The sequence below is a fragment of the Leptosomus discolor genome, chromosome 4, assembly GCF_034619465.1.
Source record: "Leptosomus discolor isolate bLepDis1 chromosome 4, bLepDis1.hap2, whole genome shotgun sequence".
Taxonomy (NCBI): Eukaryota; Metazoa; Chordata; class Aves; order Leptosomiformes; family Leptosomidae; genus Leptosomus; species Leptosomus discolor.
This window is the reverse complement of record NC_141394.1, coordinates 48457605-48476560: the sequence shown is the minus strand read 5'-3', so window position 1 is coordinate 48476560 and position 18956 is coordinate 48457605. Positions and strand designations below refer to the sequence as shown.

The 18956-nt window shown below is 37.6% G+C and overlaps 1 protein-coding gene across 5 annotated transcripts in view; it reads left to right on the top strand.

Annotated features, from left to right (window-relative positions):
• The first annotated feature begins 1922 nt into the window (after window positions 1-1922).
• FAT1 (FAT atypical cadherin 1) overlaps window positions 1923-18956 on the top strand; it is a 100868-nt gene continuing 83834 nt past the window's right edge. For 4 of the 5 annotated variants that reach the window (XM_009960420.2, XM_086464093.1, XM_086464092.1 and 1 more), the window contains exon 1: window positions 1938-5205. In XM_009960420.2, the coding sequence (XP_009958722.2) occupies window positions 1938-5205 (3268 nt within the window). Of the gene's footprint in view, window positions 5206-18956 lie in introns of all 5 variants that reach the window. The other variant, XM_009960419.2, reaches the window with a different exon arrangement.

Sequence of the window (18956 nt, the reverse complement as noted above, 5' to 3'; positions counted from 1 at the left end):
ATGTTTATTTGCCCTCCCAGCCTTCCCTTCGTCCAGCGTTAAGACCTTGTAAGTAGTGGTTCCAGCTAGTGACTTTTAAAAGCTCGTACACTTTTTATTGTATGCTCATTCACTTTTTATTGTTTGCTATGGTTATAGCTTTAATCGTGTAACTCAATTGCTAGATTTGTAAAACTTGGCGTGTTGTGTTTTTTTTTTTTTCTTTTCTTCCAAAAGGAATACTGGATAAGTTTTCATTACTCCTCTCCAATATTTCCTGTAGTTTGTGTGGACCCAAGTGTTAAATTCTTCTCTTCTCAAAGTCATTGACTTACTAATGTCTGTGGCTGGATTAGCTTCTTCTGAGGTTTTTGGAGTCAACTGTTCACATGAGTAGATTAATTTGCTGTAAAGCTTTCTAGTGGGCAGAGGCAGTCCATGGAATTTCAGCCAATGTGATCTTTCATGTATCTATCTGTGCAGTTAGGAATTAGGGGAAAGAGAAATCTGAGTGGAGGAAGTAGACAACATAATGCGATACCTTTTCAGCTGAGATGAACAGAACTAGTGTGAGGATAGGACCTGAGGAGAGGCTGACAGCCACAGATAGTGTGAGGACAAACTAGGGCTGAAATGTGAGAGAAAAGGTCAGGAAGAGTGAAAAAAGGGTACAGCTGGGAATTAGCATGATTAGGTTTTAGTATGAGTTGCCTAAGAAGGTGCTAAAGGAGAGGTAAAGGAAAAGTATTTAGCATAAATAGGGAAAGGTGAAAGAAAAGGGTGTGTACTACTTAAAGTAATCAAGCCAAAGCTAGATTGCCTTCTGCTTGCTGGAAAGAATTTTTTCCCCCCAAGATTTTGTTGGAAGCTTGGACTTGTTGAGGAAGGATTCTGAAGGTTTAATTTATTATCCTGTGAGACTTTGGGGAGTAAAGACTGTTGCTATAAATGCAGATGAAGAACGTGGTCCCAAAGGTCTTGTTTCTGAGGTTTCTGCCTTTCTTCCTACTGAAGTCTTACCTGGACTTAGGCCTTGGAAAGGATACGCTGACTTTTTCAAAAGGGAAAGCCAGTGAGGGTGTGTCTCCATGTCTGTCTTGCTGTTCTAGGCTCTTTCCCTGTAATTTCTGGAGCATGTTTGAGAAACGTGTCTTAATAGTTCCTCCAGTTATTTTGATAAGATTCTTGTTCTCATAGCTCTTGCTACTAATTTGTTTCAGATCTGTTCTGAGAGGGGAATAAAGGAATATGTCTCATTCTTTGTTGGTTTTACAACTTAGTGATGCTTGATAAAAATGTTTTTTATTATATGCACTGCTATCCGCTGCTCTTATAAGGGTACTCAGAGCTGGAGAGAATACAATACATGCAGAATTATTATGTGTTTATCACTTTTATAATTCTTGGAACACGTACTCATAGGATACTTTGAAGAATTCATGGTAATTTCAAGCCAACTCTTGCCGTTTACTTCCACATCATTGGATATCTGCCATTTTAACAATCTAAGTGAAAGAAGAAGAATTTTCTATCAGAAGACAATGTCACACGTGAAGTAGAGGACTGGAGTGAGTGTTTACTACTCCAGTTTAGTTCAGACCTAGTTTGCTCGCTTGTAGCAGACAGCACTGGCATATTTCTTCTAACATGTATCTTCATGGAGTTGTTAATTTGAAGTTAACTCTGTATGTTCCCCTTGTGTCATGGTAGTAATTCCTAGACTTTTGGTCTTGCGGATTTGTAGCATTTTTTTGGAGTTCTAATTTATCTGCTTTTCTGTTACTGTAAATCATGTTGAAACTTCCTGCAAAAACGGATATAACTTAGATGTGTAACTTCTAGTTTTCTTTCAAGTGTGAATTCTAAACTAAATATCAAGATTATTTGAATAATATTTGAACAATTATAAGTCTTAACACATCTCTCTCTTGTTTTAGGGTTTCTTTGTAATTGCTGCCATGGGAAGATACTTGACTATGCTGTTGCTGCTGATGCTGCTGATGCAGCGTTTCGAAAACTGTGAAGGAAATCAAAGGCCACATCATGCTCCACCAATGCAATTTACACAAGTACAGTATAATGCTACTGTGTATGAGAATTCTGCAGCCAAGACGTATGTTGGGCATCCAGTGAAAATGGGCATTTACATTACAAATCCATTATGGGACCTAAGATACAAAATTATTTCTGGTGACAATGAGAACTTGTTCAAAGCTGAAGAATACGTTCTTGGAAACTTTTGCTTTTTGAGAATACGGACCAAGGGAGGAAACACAGCTATCCTTAACAGAGAGGTAAAAGACCATTATATGCTGACTGTTAAAGCAGTTGAAAAAAATACAAATACTGAAACACGCACAAAGGTCAGGATACAGGTACTGGATACAAATGACTTGCGGCCTTTGTTTTCTCCAACATCTTACAGTGTTTCTTTGCCTGAAAACACAGCAATAAGGACCAGCATCGCAAGAGTCAGTGCAACAGATGCAGATATAGGAACAAATGGAGAGTTCTACTATAGCTTTAAAGAAAGAACGGATGTGTTTGCTATACATCCAACTAGTGGAGTGGTAGTTCTAACTGGTAGACTTGACTACTCGGACACTAAGCGTTACGAGATGGAAATTCTTGCGGTGGACCGTGGGCTGAAGCTGTATGGTAGCAGTGGCATAAGCAGTATGGCAAAACTAACTGTTCACGTGGAGCAAGCAAACGAATATGCCCCTGTTATTACAGCTGTTACACTGACTCCGTCAGAATCTGACAAAGATCCAGCTTATGCAATTGTAACTGTAGAGGACAATGATCAGGGTTCAAATGGGGAAATAGCATCACTAAATATTGTTGCAGGTGATCCGCTTCAGCAGTTCAAAACAGTGAGGTCTGTTCCAGGAGGTAAAGAATACAGAATAAAAGCCACTGGTCACATCGATTGGGAGACCCACCCTTTTGGATACAACCTTACCCTTCAAGCTAAAGATAAAGGAGATCCCCCACAGTTTTCTTCTGTAAAAATTGTTCATGTGACATCACCACAATTTAAGTCTGGTCCTGTCAGATTCGAAAAAGAGATATATAGAGCTGAAATAAGTGAATTTGCCCCTCCAAACACACCTGTGATAATGGTGAAAGCTCAGCCTAGTTACCCACGTTTAAAATATGTATTTAAAAATACACCGGGCAAAGTAAAATTCAGTTTAAACACTCACACTGGTCTTATTACCACTTTAGAACCCATAAAAGCACAATATGCATCCCATTTTGAACTTGAAGTTGTGACAAGCGACAGAAGAGCTTCTGCGAAAGTATTAATTAAGGTACTAGGCATGAACAGCAATCCTCCTGAATTTACTCAGACATCCTATAAAGCCTCTTTCAATGAGAATGTGCCAATAGGTACAAGTGTCATGAGAGTAACTGCAAAAGACCCCGATGAAGGGGAGAATGGTTATGTGACCTATAGCATTGCAAACCTAAATCCTTTGCCGTTTGTGATTAACCATTTCAGTGGGATTATTAGTACCTCAGAAGACTTGGATTATGAATTGATGCCAAGGGTTTACAATTTAAGGATTCGTGCTTCTGATTGGGGTATACCATATCGTCGAGAAGTTGAAGTTCCTGTTACTATTATTTTAAATAACCTGAATGACAATATACCTCTGTTTGAGAAAATAAATTGTGAGGGCACAATACCCAGGGATCTTGGTGTTGGAGAACAAATAACCACTGTATCTGCTATTGATGCTGATGAGCTCCAGTTGGTGAGATACCAAATTGAATCTGGAAATGAACTGGATTTATTTAGCTTGAATCCAAATTCTGGAGTACTTTCACTCAAACAGTCACTAATAGATGGCCTAGGTGCTAAAATGTCTTTTCACAGTCTGAAAATTACAGCTACCGATGGAGAAAACTTTGCAAAACCATTGTACATCAACATAACTGTAGCTGCTAGTCGCAAACCAGTCAACTTGCAATGTGAAGAAACTGGTGTTGCCAAAATGCTCGCAGAGAAGCTCTTACAAGCAAATAAATTGCACAGTCGTGGAGAAGTTGAGGATGTTTTCTTTGACACTCACTCTGTGAATATGCATGCACCTCAATTTAGAAATACTCTCCCCAGCAGCATTGAGGTAAGAGAAGACCAGCCTGTGGGCTCCAACATAATACTTATGAATGCTACTGATCTTGATACGGGCTTCAACGGAAAGCTAGTGTATGTTATTTCTGGAGGTAATGAAGATAGTAGTTTCATTGTTGATATGGAAACAGGAGTGCTGAAAATTTTATCTCCCCTTGACCGAGAAGTAAAAGATAAATATACTCTAAATATTACTGTCTATGATCTTGGAATACCACAGAAGTCTGCCTGGCACCTTTTAGATATAACAGTTTTGGATGCTAATGACAACCCACCAGAGTTCCTGCAAGACAGCTATTTTGTTGAAGTGAGTGAAAACAAAGAGCCAAACAGTGAAATAATTCAAATTGAAGCTACTGATAAAGATTTGGGAGCTAATGGAGAAGTGAAATACTCTCTTCTTACAGATACAGACAAGTTCACTATTAATGCTGTGACAGGAGTTGTGAAGGTTGTAGGGGTTCTGGATCGAGAAGAACAGCAAGTCTATTTCTTGAAAATAGAGGCTAGGGACCAACCTACTGAAGAACCTCAATTATTTTCAAGAGTTATCTTGAAAGTATCTGTGGAAGATGTTAATGACAATCCTCCTAAATTTATTCCTTCAAATTATCATGTGAAAATTCGAGAAGATCTTCCAGAGGGAACTATTATTACGTGGCTGGAAGCCTATGATCCTGATTTAGGCCAGTCTAGTCAAGTACGATACAGTCTTTTGGACAGTGGAGATGGCACCTTTGATGTTGACAAACTAAGCGGAGCAATACGTGTTGTACAAAGACTGGATTATGAAAAGAAGCAACTCTATAACTTGACTGTGCGAGCCAAGGACAAAGGAAAGCCCGTTTCATTGTCCTCTACGTGTTACGTTGAGGTTGAGATAGTTGATGTGAATGAAAACTTGCACCCTCCACGGTTCTCTCTATTTGCAGATAAAGGCTTTATAAAAGAAGATGCCCCTGTTGGTTCCTCAGTAATGACAGTATCTGCTTATGATGAAGATGCAGGACGAGATGGGGAGATTAGATACTCCATCAGAGATGGGTCTGGTATAGGAGTTTTTCGAATAGATGAAGAGAAAGGTAAGGTGGCTTTCTGTTATTCTTATATTCTAAATAAAATCATATGCCAGCAGAGAGCTAAGAGAAGTGGCATTGTCGAAGTTAACATAGATATTCTTGTTAGGACAAAAAGATGTCACCAGTAATGTATATAGTTCTGTCTACCTACCACTTTAGTGAAATTATATTTATACATTTGATTAGTAATTTTCCTCTATTGCCCTCATTTCTTTTCAGCCTACCTAAAGCAGTTCTTAGATCTTAAAATCTATGCCACCTGGCAAAAATAAGAATACCATTAATACAAAAAGAAGGTCTGTCTCGTGTGAACACTGTTGACTTGTGTACAGTGGGACTGTGAAGCTAAGGCAGAAAACTGCTTTCTGCAGGGATTTTCATGCTTTTTAATCATAAGTGGCATCTCTGTTGCTTCATTTACTGGAGGTTTGCATGGGTGTGATATTGCCATACATGTTGGTTTTGGTAGTTATCTTTCAGTTATCTCTTAAGTTATTAAGCGATGCCTTCTTCATGGAAAGGCTTCTGTCAAGGAAAGCGTAGATGTAGCTTTTAAAAACATGAAGCAGACTGAAGTGTTGACTTAATTTCATTAATAATGCATAAATTGATAAGCAACTGTGAGAATTATTCCACTGTCGTGTATTCAGAAGAAACATAATTATGATTTCAATAAAATTCTCGTTCTGGCTTTTAACGTTTTGGTTGGACATCTGTGTAGCTACCCATTCATTTATGTCTCTGATAAAGATAAAGATATCTGATAAAGAGCATTGATATTGTGCTGCTAGCTAAGCACCTTAAAATAAATTGAGGAAGAATCTTGTGCAAAATTCAGCTATGGGTTACATGTAGGTAAATTATGTCATAAGTGATTGATGTCTCACAAAAAAAAACCCTTGTAACTGAGAATAAAAACTGCCAATCATATCTGATTCATTCAGTAGCCATTCTGGGTGTTCTAGATGCTTCCCACAATTGTGAACGTGGGTAATATGGACTCACAAAGTCACTTTAGTCTTTGAGGATTAGGTGAACAAACTGTTACTGGCAATATTTTTTCTTCTATAGAAACTCAGTTACTAAATTATGTTGTTTGCGGCTAAAGAGCCAACTCTAGAGCTTGAGATGTGTGGCATTGCTTGTCTTAGCTTTGCTTTTAACACAGCACATAGTTAAGATTGTGGAACAGATTTTCTGAAAATGGAGAATTGAATATTTTCCAAGACTTAGTAGTTTCACTTTTAAGTTTTTAGTATGTGTGCAGACTATTCATTTGTGTATCGTTATGCCTTTCTTTTGACACAAGTACATTCACATTTACTTTGCATTATAATATCTTGGAAAAGTATCTAGTTGTCCTATAGAATGAGTCTGAGTTTGCCAATTTATTGTCCAAATGATAGACAACAGTAATGAGAATGAAAGTGAAGAAGGATTTTTATTTTGACACCAATATGTAGATGTGTATCTATTTATGTGTATTTTTGTGACATTTCTACTGTGGCAGAATTAGTTGTCTGCATGTGTGGCCTCTTTACTTTTGGCACAAGGCTAGTTTGCTTTCCTGAAGAATTGGTGTGAGTTTAAGTTCCTTTAATCTTCCAGGTTTACAAAGTTGGCAGAACTTGGGGGAAAAACAGCTTCTATTTAATAACCTTGTCCAGACAGTGGCTCTGTATTTTCAAGGCTGTGGAGAGGCGTTGTCTATATTTGTATCTGGTATCTAGTGTTTGCAGTTCTTCAGAGATGAAAGTAGAAGGATTTGGTGGGGAGGGGGTGGTGGTGAAGAGGGATTACTAGTTTTTAATCTCAGTGAACAAATTCCACTTAAGACACTGGTGTGGCGAAGAATGTCTGTATTTGTGTCTTTTAGGTGTGCTTTTTCTGTCACAAAAGGAACATGGAGTATCTGCAACCTTGACAATGTATCTTAAATTTTGTCTTGATGCCTTTTTTTTTTTTTTTTTTGGCAAAGAAGCCATTGGAATTGGTATAGAAAGCACTCTTATACTGTGGCATCTGAATATTTGTCATGTTTTTCAAAATGGACTGGCCTTGATACTGGGAGCAGACTGATAATTAGCCAAGAATGCACATTAAAGAACTTGTGAAAGCGATCTGGCAAGCAACTCGTTGACTTTTTCAGCTTGCTAAAGGGCTCTTCTGACTTTACCCTTGAGCTACATGTCTCTTCCTGCTGTCTTTGAAAGCATCATACTAAACTTTCAGTTCAAAGACGGATAAACTGGGTTTAGGAAGTTATTTGGAGTCAGCACTTAACTATTCGGTGGCTAAGAGGAATCCTTTTGTGCTTTGCTTGGTAGGAATCAAGGACAACAATCACATTTGCAGAAAGACTAGATGATTGATGGTTATAGAAGCAACAAATAGCTAGGTCCATACGTGGAATTTTTGCGGCTTTTGGGTTATCTTTTCCATGTTAATAGGGTTTTTTAATTTTACATTTCCGAAGGTAGGAAATTCTGTTAGTGTTTGGTATTTGTACCTGTAATTCTGGAATTTTCACAATATAATTTAATATTTCTTTTCTACTTAAGTCCTTTTTTTCTAAGACGTAGCTTTGTTTCAGGTCAGCTGGTTTTCATAGGTTCTGTTTTCTGCAGTCCTGTCCAAACGGTGAGAAGTACATTTCTTAACAGGGAGCCCTAAGGCATCTCTAGTCCCAAACTCAGGAGTTGCTTTGGCTACTTTGTTGCCCAGTTGTTCCAATGCTTTTCAAAAAGACACAGGAAAAAAGTACGTTAGGGGTGAATTTGGTTGTCATTCATATTTCAGCTTTCATGTAAGTATTCTTTAGCCTGAAAAGGCAATGGTCAGGAAAGGAGGAGAGCAAGATGATAAAAGTCTGTAAAATTGCAATAGTTTCTATACCACCTTCCTCATATCACTGTCTGTTTTTTGCAATGCAAGAAGTAGGGCACATGCAGTTAACAGGTATCCACCCTAAAAGGAAGTCTATTTCACATGAAGTGTAATAAACTCATGAAACTCATTTGCCCAGGAAGTTATAGAGATTGAAAGTATGACTAAAGAAAATAAATGGTACTAATGAGATTACTTTGAGTTTCGGCCACATGCTATCTCCAGCTTAACTGGAAGCGAAGTGGATAAGAGAAGGAGATCAGAGATCATGCCTCAATATATGATGATTCAGAAGTGTAAGGGTGCATTGTGGCTGTTATTGTACAGAGATAAAATTAAAATTACATAATAAATGGAGTCGCTGAGTGTATTATAACAGTATGAGGGGAAAAATGTTAAAACAAGTTTTCTGTACAGTGAATTTATACCACAAAGCAATTTGTTTATCCTTCAGGTATGTGTGTTCAGGAGAAGTTGGAATTTAAGATCGATTTTTATGTGTTAGCTAGACTTATTTCTGCAAATTGAGGTGATCAACTGGCTATGTAAATTGTCTACTAAAGCAGCTGTAAAATATTTTGCCGAAGAATTTGATAAGGAGTTGAGCAGATTGGGATGTATTAATAATAGAATGCGTTGTGTTATACAGGTCCCAGTGTGCCACAAAAAACCACACATACACCATCTAAATCCCATTAGCACTGAGCAATAAAAGTGAGATAAATCATGTCAATACCATGCTGCTACTGCCATTTAGAAAAGCTCTAAGGAATGATAGAAGCAATCGCTGGAGGAGAAGCTGCATGGGACCAAGGCAATACTGAAACCTCTTCCTTCCTTGTCCTGGTTCTCATCCCAGCAGGCAAGCAGGGAAAAGGAGAATGTCTTCGTGTTTACTTTTTAGTTGTCAAATAAAAGGATAGAGTATTTCCATTAAGTATTTACACTCCTCAAAGGTGAAATGAAAGATGGAAGCTCCAGTATGTAAAAATGCTGTTAGAAAGAACTCCTAGTACTTCTTCCAGTTGTCCAGGTGAACAAGGCTATTCAGTGTTTCCCACTGGGCTGGATGTGACACTGTCGTGGCAGCACCACCACTGGTGAGCAAATTTCCACACTGATCTTCTGTTGTAAAAATGAGAAATGTTACTGGTTTTGCTCAGTATCTGGCTTTCTCCAAAGAATTTTTGCCAAGCAGTTTCTCCTTTCCTTGAGATATCAGGGCTTTTAGCATATTGCTGAGAGCTGTTTTTTATCTTGTTTCAAGGTTTTCTTCTTTTGATTTTGGTTTTCTTTCTAGTGCTCAAAATTTAGATACCTGAGGGAGCCAGCAGACTTTGGGAGTGTAGATGCCCTAGGTCGTTTAGCGTAAGAAAGGTCTCGTTGCAGTGTTTGTAGAAGATGGGAGCCTATCCTGGAAGCTGGTGTTCCGAGACAAAGTTTCAAGAGCCATGAATTCTTTGGTGTCCTGCTGTGTCTAACCAGTTGTGTACTAGAGCGGTTGGATTTGCAACCCTTGTACACCCAGATGTGGGGTGTTACATGCAGGCCCTACGGAGTAAGGCTTCCCCTGATGACATTTTGTTTGAACTATTTTAGTAAACCACCGTGAATTTTGCAAACACTGTTATCAGAAACTTCCCAGCTAGCTCAACTTTTGCGAGGCTACCAGCAGGTGTTTTCTAAGCTTCTGCAATTGAGTATTTTTCCCAGCACATAACCTAGTTTCAGAATGGTGTTAAGGGTGATGTGGCAGTCTGAACTTCATGCATGATAACGTTATTACTCATGTTTTATCCAGTGATACAGTTATTTGTTACAAGGAATCTTCCCGTTCTTTCAATAACTTGAGTTTAATTTACTAGGCCATGAGTGTTACAGAAAACAGTAATTCTGTTCTGACAATAACAAAGTTTCAGGTGATTAAACTAATTTGCTGACTTAAAAAGTCATAATATGACTGCTTTATTAGAACAAAGGTCTTGTCTAGCCTGATATGCTGTCTCTAGTAGTGTAAGGAAGAATAAGAGCAGGGCAGACACATGATACTTCCTTCTAATACTTTCCCAGTCTCCGGTTATTTTCTGTTTGGGGAATTTTTGTGTCAGATGTGGTTTGTGTCCTTCAGCAGATTTCTCTTTCTTGGGTAGTCTTCCCTTGGAACCATGTAATTTTCAAGTGTAACCTTGCTACCGTGATAAGTAAAGTTTATTTGTTTTGGTGAAGAATGTTAAAGGAGCAAGTAAAAAAAAAAAAAGTTAACTGGGATATATGGAAGGAAATTAATTTTATTGCACCATCTCTGTGTGCATAAAATACCATCAATAAAGCTTAATGGCTATGAGCACTTTTTTAATATTACCAGAGCCATTTCCAGCTGGGAAGACAGTAATTCATTAAGCAGAATGAATAGGATTTTAACTACATAAAACAAAGTACTGAATTGTACTCTTGAAAGGTACAGAGCATTGCTAACACATAATAAGCATGTTAACATTTCTTCGTAGTGTTCTTGTAATTGCATTAATTAAAATGCGGGATATGATTAACATTTATACATAAGGGCTAGCTTCAGGTTCTGTTTCTTCAGTGATCTTTGGCTTTTGAGCTTTTCAAATCATCCCACCACTCACTGTTGTTGAGCTTTAATATGAAGACAGGCGTTAGCAAAGATAAAGGACTATGATCATCCGTTGAGCAGAACACTTAAGTACCTATTGGATAGCTATTAAACTAGCAGCCTTGTGTGGAACAGAAGCCAACTGGCCTGCATCTATCCTAACAGCACTCGCACCTTTAGGTGGGGTGGCTGCATCCAGATGGTCTGTTGGGAGTGTTATCTACTGCATTTGGACTCCTCACTGCACCCTGGTGCTCTTTGGAAGAGTGATAGCTGGCATAGGCCAAAAGTAGTTTAGCAATGTAGAGAATAAAGTTCCAATGCCTGGGAATGTTTTCTGTCTGTTTGTTGTGCTAATACAGCCATAAACCACTTGAAGGTAGGGGAGGCATTTCTAATCAAAACTGAGACTAGTATGATTTGATTTTAAGTTCATTGTAGCTAAGCTTACAAATATGGGACTTTCTTTGCTGTCTTTAAGTGAATGCTTCATGTTGAAGTTGCACCTTCCATATGCTTTAGTTTGTTACCCCTTTTGTATAAGTCATGAATATAAACAGCAGGATATACAAGAACTTAGTTTCCCTCAGTTTAAATTTAAAAAAAAAAAAAAACAAAACCACAAAACAAACCCCAAATCAAAAAAAAAAAAAAAACCAACCCAAAACCCCCAAGAAACCAGAAAGTTCCTAATAATGTCTGGATTTCTACTGTATCTATTCCAAACATACTACTGTCAAAGCCATATGGTGACTGTGTGCTGTGTTTTTTCCGAGTCCTTGCAGATCTGTTATATAGGTTATAGGTCAGTGAAACTGTTAACAGAAAAAATGTTGCACAAATCTTTTTCTTATAAAGCTGTTAAATATTAAATTAAAAATTGTAATCAATTAGGCGATGTTGATAGTCAGGAAAGAATGTTCCTGGTGGGTTTGATATGATAGGCTATGAGGAGGAGATACTCTTAAGATTTAGCCAGTTTGTTTACAGGAGTTGTGACAATGATGTTTCCTGCTTAGCTTCTGTCCACAGGTACAGTCTCATTGGTACATAGTTTTGGCGTTAAAATTCTTTATGTGAGTATTTTGACCAGGTAAAAATGAGGAGTAAATGGGAAGACGAACCCTCTCCTATGAGGGTCTTCTCATAGTGTTTTCTTCTTGCAAAGCACAATAGTTCTTGCCACTTTTGAAGAGAGACATAGTTTAGGAGATGCTCTGTTTCTGTAGAATACTAAGTTGTTCCAGTTTTTTGCACAAGAAATTTTTACCCTAGCTAGTTCGAGTACAGACATGAGTGAAGCTCAGAGCACAGACTAATCTCCTGGGTGTCTAATTAACATTTCAGACAAGTTTTTTTCACCCTACCCTGAATTCTGTACTGCCACATTGCTTTGTACTGAAGTTAATGACTTGCCCATATAGCTATAGCAGTGCTAGAGTAAGAATTTCTAAGGTTATTCTGATGTGGTTTGTAACAAAAACAAAACAAAACAAACAAACAAAAAAAACAACCACCACCACAAAAAACAAAAAAAACCCACCCACCAACCAAAAACCCCCCCAAAACCCCCAAAGAATGATTACTATGTTCTAGAAACTCCAAGTACAGTTAAGTTCTTAAGCCTGTGAATGTTAACTTGGAAGGTTAGTCTTTTAAATGAGGGACTGTATGAGCACATAAGTTACCAGTAAAGAGACCTAGAACCTGAGTCTAATATATACGCTGGAGATTTGAATTAAATTGTAGTCAGCAGAGAGGAGTTTTTTCTTAACCAAAGGACCTGGATTCTGCAATTGACTGATCAGTTGCCACACTGACATTCGGAACAGGATTCCGGGTCAAAACCTGGAATTCAAACGCAAACTATTAAACTCATTATTTCTTTGGAAAATAATACAAGGGCAAACATTTTGTATTTGTTTAAGTAGTGTGTAATTAAAGCTCTTAAAGGAATTCAAATAACGCTTTCTGAGTTTGAGAAGCATTTTTGTGTGTGTATCAGGATAAAAGTGTATGTTGGGGTTTTCTGGTTTTTGTTGAGAAATGGGAACATGTTCAAGAAATACTAGTTTATCTCTGCTAAATAATAAAAAAAATATATAGCTGTTCTTATTCTGGAAACAGGAAGTAGCTTAGGTCAGAGATGCAGAAATAGTCATTCCCTTAGCTTTCTCTGTGAGGAGAGTTTAGTAAAAATAATACCACATTTAAAAATAAGGGGGGGAGGGAAGTGAAGATTAATTTGGTAGTTAACTGCTCTGGAAAGATATTTTAATGCCGGTATACGTTCGGTGTTTTTTCTAGTGGCATGGTTATTTTCTGCTGTGCCTGGGCATTCCCTCCCTTTGACATTGAATTGGGAAAGCTGAACAGAATGAGACCAGCTTGAATTGATGTAACTGGGAGACAAGATCTACCCATTTCAACTCTAGCACCAGCAGTTTTGTGAATCCTTTGCAGGAGAGTCATTACCAAACTTCTCCAGGGCCCACCAGAAGAAAGATTTTGTTGTGACAATAAAGTATGAAGCCACTTAGAGTACCATGCCCACCCAAACACAGTAATCTCTTTTTTAAAGCATTTCTTCCATGTTTTACTGACTTTTCTTCCCTACCAGAATTTTCAATGATAGTCAAGCATGCAATACATGGAGCGGAGCTAAAGTCCTAGCTTAGTCTGCAAGATGGGAGAGACAGTTGTATCTGTATGGGACACTTAAATTGAAGAGGCATATTTATGTTTGATGATTACAGGTATTTTTAAAACTTATTGTACAGAGTATTTTTGAATGGGTTATCTTGTTTTCTAGTTTCTAGTTAATGATACCAAGTGGGTTTGAGTGTTTTCAGTATGATGTTGAAAATAAGAGTGAAGTTGACACTGAGGAAGATCTGTATGGTTTCGTTCTGGTTTTACGGCATTTTTCTTCAGTGGCATTAAGCCAAACTTGGAATCATAGAATCATTAGGTTGGAATAGACCTCTGAGATCATCAGGCCATTGTGCAAGAAAAAATTCGTTATGTTAAAAAATAACTGTGCCTAAACTGACTAATAATTTGAGTTTAAAAAACGTTTGCTTAAAATTTCATGCAACTAAAATGTATTTTCCACCAATTTGTTATGGTTTTAAAAATGAGGCGTTTGGCACATAGATTCTCTGCTATGAGACAGTACAAATAGCTGTAACAGCAGCTTGCTAAGAATAACTGTTGTATCTTTAGATCCCCTCTAGTATTAGGCGAAATTTAAAAACTTTTTTTCAAGAAGTATAGACCCAGTTTAGCACAATTTGTGTCTGTTCGAAGAAATAAAGATAAGAGCCAGAGACCCGCTATCAGTTAGACTGAGGACAAGTCCTGAATTTGCTGCTATCCAAAAAAACAGTCCAGAAGGCTTTTTCCTAGGAGATAACTAACTTTTGGGGATGCATTATTTTGCTTTATTGCTGGTACCGATAGCCTGGCTGCCTGACACATGAATTTAGTTGTGTGCATAGAAGTATTCAAGTTCAGAAGGCGTTACCTGGTTAACCTGTCAGGGACCGTCTGGCCTTGACTACAGTTAGCAGCTTTGCACTGCCGTACTCAGGGTGTGATTGTGTTCAGACTAAGGTCTGGAACTGATGATGCTGCTGGGTTAACCTGCAGGATGATGCTGTTGCATTCTTCTTTCTTTGCAGGGGTATCAAATGCGCTAGAGCTAAGCCTGGCATTTAGAGCTAATGTTCAGAGTTTCAGTTTGGCAGAGGTTAAGGAGGTCTGGGTTTGGACCAAGGTCCTGAGCAGCCTGGAGCTAGCTGATTACCTTTCTTTCTTAGATTAGAAGGAAACTGCATGGTTTGCATTTGTGATGGTGGTAACTGTGAAGTGCTATTAGGTTGTTAATGTAGCTTTTAGAATGTGTCTCTGGAAGAAGCTAAATTAGTTTTAGACAAACATATTCATCTTGTGTTTTGCTGTTGGCAGGGGGGTCTTCCAAAGTAGTTTAAGAGTTTTCTTAGGTATCCTGCTGAGTAAAACATCACCTTAGCTGCCAAATAGAGATTGCATACAAAAGCTGGGGCTCCCCTCCTCTTCTGCACTGATGCTGAAAGTAAGGGATTGTTTTGTTGTGAAAGGTGTTGATTGGGTTACAACTTGGTCTGATGAAAACAGAGCTGCCTGGGGGCTGTGTCTCTGTAGGAGATGAACTGAGGCTGAGCCACATGTAGTCCCAAAAATTACCTTATAAACAGCAATCAATTCAGGCAGTGGAGTACATATTAAGGGCCTATTAACTTGCTTAGGCCTCTCTTTGACTTGGAAAGTGCTTGTGAGCAGAGGAATAATGAAAGGGAAGGGTTGCCAAAAGCTATGGAAGGTGCATCTTGCCATATCGCTGTTGGTACATCTGTTGAGTTGGGGATTTATTTCCTACTAAGCATCTGCTTAGCTTTTGAAGTACATATTAAGGTCAAAGGAGGGGAGCTTGAAATAATTGCATAATGTTTATTCTTTTCTTTGAAGATTTTAAACTTTAATCTTACAGCATTTGGACATATTTAACAAAGGACAAACTTGCATGAGTATTTGGCAAACTTCCACAACTTAAAACATGCAGTAGTTGCAGCTTTAGAACTTGGATTTAAAAATACTTCAGACATTGCTGAAACTATGATTTGCAGTTCCATTTTGTAGTGTGTGTCGTTCTTACTGCATTTGTGACTTGGTTACACTGGTCATCTGAACATGACCAAAAATGAATTTTCAATTCATCAGTATCCACGTGGCTCAACAGAGTATCTCCAGCATTCCAGTGTCATCAAGGAGGGATTTTTAGGAAAACAGAAGTGTCCAAAGAAGCTAGCAACAGGACTGCAACAGATAGTGTCTTTATTCAGAAAGGAGGTTTCCCCAAACTCCTTGGGTTCTCTCCGTGCTTCTAATAGCTGCTTCTGTTTCATTTTAAGTTATTTGTGAGCAAGGATAAATCAATACATTTATGGTTCTTTTAAAGAGTTGTATAGTTTTGATAGGCATTGGGGTTAAAGAGCAAACTTCTGAGCTAGTGGATATAAATTGTCTTGACCTACCAGTAGCAGTGATCATTAATAGTTCTTTTGACTCAGAGTTCTGTGTCTGTGCAGACTTGTCAGCGTGGTGTTGCTGATACCAGGACTGAGTATCTGCCTATATGACTGGGAAGGTTACACACAGAAAATCCAGTAGTTGCGTTAGTTTATTGCCCAATTTATTTCTTAGAATAATCCTCACTGGCATGGATTGCTTCAAAAATCTGCATTTTTCTTGAATCAATCAATTTGGGTGCATACACAAAAGGCCATTTTTATTTTGCTGGTGCAAAAAGCCTGAAACCCCTTCAATATACTAAAAAATGCAAATTCCTGAATTTTGTTTCTGAAGTTGCTGATCATAGTGTGCTTATTCATGTTTTGTACAATCCTTTTAAGGATTAAAAGATTAATAGATTAAAAATGTGAGGAGTATAGTAAACAGAATAGCCTTCTGATTTTAGTGTTACTGGTAAATCTACATGAGCATTACAGAAGTTCTCCAGTCATGTGGGTAAAGAAATGAAGATTTTTGGTAACATAATGTGCTGAAAATTAATACAAAATTAATGAATGATGTGTTAAAAATGAATACAGACTTCTCCTCATATGCGTTACTTGTAGTCCTGGTTGTATTTATGCACAGAGGGAGTTTGGTGGTTCAGCCTGAAAGACATGCAGTACAGAGAAGCTTATGATGGAATGTACGAATGGAATTAATGTATGTGGTCTTTAATGCTGGTACCTTGTGCCCTTCATTTCTCCAAAGCTGTGATGGTGACATGCATAGCTCTTTCATGGGGAATACATCTCTATTCTACAGATTTTTAAATTTTTTTTTAAATCCCCCTGGCCCCTCCCGACGAACCTCTGCCTGTAGATTTACCATGACAGGGTATATCCTGTCTCTATGAAAATTAGAGATTGCTGTCTAATGATAAGGGTTTAATCTGCAACGAATCAGACATGTGGAAACTTCTGTCTGTGGAATTTTCTGTTTGATCCGAGAGGAATGCCCTTGCTGTGCCCTTCCTGTAATGAAAGCAAGGTAGAGTGAATCAAAGTGATTCTAGATAAGATTGGAATGTGTGCATTGGTTATGCCTCTATTATATTTGGTGTTGCAATTCTGGTCATCTGTATTATTTTACTACTCAAGAGATTAACAGCATAGTTCATCTTTTTTTAAAAGATACCTTTTTCTTCCTGCTTTAGTTAAAAGTGCTGGTTTATAATTTATTAAATTCCTGAGTTGATTACGTAGGTTTGAACATGGAAAGTCTTACTCACAAAAGCAGATATTTTCAGCAAAATATTGGACATAATACAGCAGGGTTTTTTGTTATTGTAAGTAATCTTAAACTTTTCACTAAATCTTCTGTCTTAAAGATTTTTTTGGTGCACCATTGTGAGGAATAGCTAGCAGTTTCTCTCCCTGTCTTTATTACACAGACAGTTAATGATTAACAAATGTCCAGCTCCCTGTGCAAGGAATGTTAATTACTTTGGGGAGGGAGGGAAAGTTTACTGTGTCTTTGCATGAGAATATGGTACCATAATGCACTTTGAAGGTAGTTTGAATATTACAGTACTGGTATTAGCAGATTAATCAGAAATGGAAAGATGACCTATATGTTTCTCTTTGATAGCTGGTTATATGTATATGCTTCCATACCTGTGCTGCTAGCTGGTACAGTAATATCTTGGGTTGCCTGGGTTTGTCCAGACTGTTTTAAAGTAAAAAGAGATGTGTAAGAAGAGATGGCAACTTCTTAGGAAGTGCATTATTTGTGTATGGATAAAGAGTAAACATGGTTCCAAAAAAAAAAAAAAAAGTGATAAAATAAAAATCAATCAGTTTATAGTCCCCACTGTTTCACACCATTCCTAATCAGCTTTCTGAATGGGAACTTGTGTGTTAAGTAAGTACAGAAGCCCAGAGATCAAGAACTGTGCTTGCAAATATTTTAAAAAACCAAACCCACAAAAACAAACCAACCAAACAAAATCTTAGAACTTGGACTTTTCAAACAGCTTTTTGCTTGCTCAAAAATGTTCATGCTCCATGGTGAAATTTTGTGGTGAAATTTTGGACTGACTTGAATCCTTCCAGTCAGGGAAGATAAAGTAGGGGAGGAGAGTGTGAGAAGGTTCAAAAAGTGTTAGTGAAAGATGAGTTGTCAAGTTGTCATTGACTCAAGTGACATGTCAGTTTTGATGTGCATTGTTTAATAAGAAGATGAGGGGGTGATGATTATAGTCAGAACAAGATTATTGCAGATTATGTGGATTAAATTTGGAGTGAATATTAATCCAGCAGGTGCTGATAGGAGGAAATTGAGTAAGAAATGTATGCCATGCTATATCTGTGATTCCAGGGGTGATCAAAAGATCCTGTGGAAATTGAGTTGTTCACTTTAGTCAAACCCAAGAATGGCCAGCATTTGAGAATATATTGTTGAGAACAGTCATGCACTGATAGAGAGATTTGAGGAGTTCACCTGCCTGGTGCAACTCCATCTCTATTCAATTTCTGTGGATTTCTTGAACAAGGGAAAAATCTTCAGTGATTCAGGAGCAAAATACATTTTGTGCTGAAATGGTCTAGTAGTTACTTACAGTGTCATAGTGTTCTTTCATTTACAGTGAGTGTACTAGTGTAGACAGAGTTGATCTACTTTTATCATGGCTCTGAGATGACCAAATTTCTTGTTTGGTGGACAGTTATTCACATCACTCATTCTGTCATTATTGAATTGTTATTAAAGGTGCAGTTATCTTCAGCAAAAAAATGTTTCCATGGGGAATAATGAAAAAGTTTACAATTGAAATTCTAACAGAGAAATTCTGTGGTCTGTTTATCCAAATATTTGAATGTTCTGCTATTAAGTGATAAACATACAGTGAACTAAATTTATAGATTTTTTTTTTAAATTGTTAACTTGCTTTAATTTCTGCTACCTTTAGTAATTATTTTTTTCTTCCAGAAAATGTTGATTAAAACTGTGCAGGCAGTTAATCCGTTATTTATGTGAAAAAGACTGGACCAATCTCCCAGCAAGCATCCAAGGCAGTTACAAATAAATATGCTTGACATCTAATAAGTTTTTTCTAGTTGCAAGTCTCCTTTTTAGATGTTCAGTATTGATTCTTCAGTGTACATGTAAGAATTTGCTTACAAATTGAGGATTTATC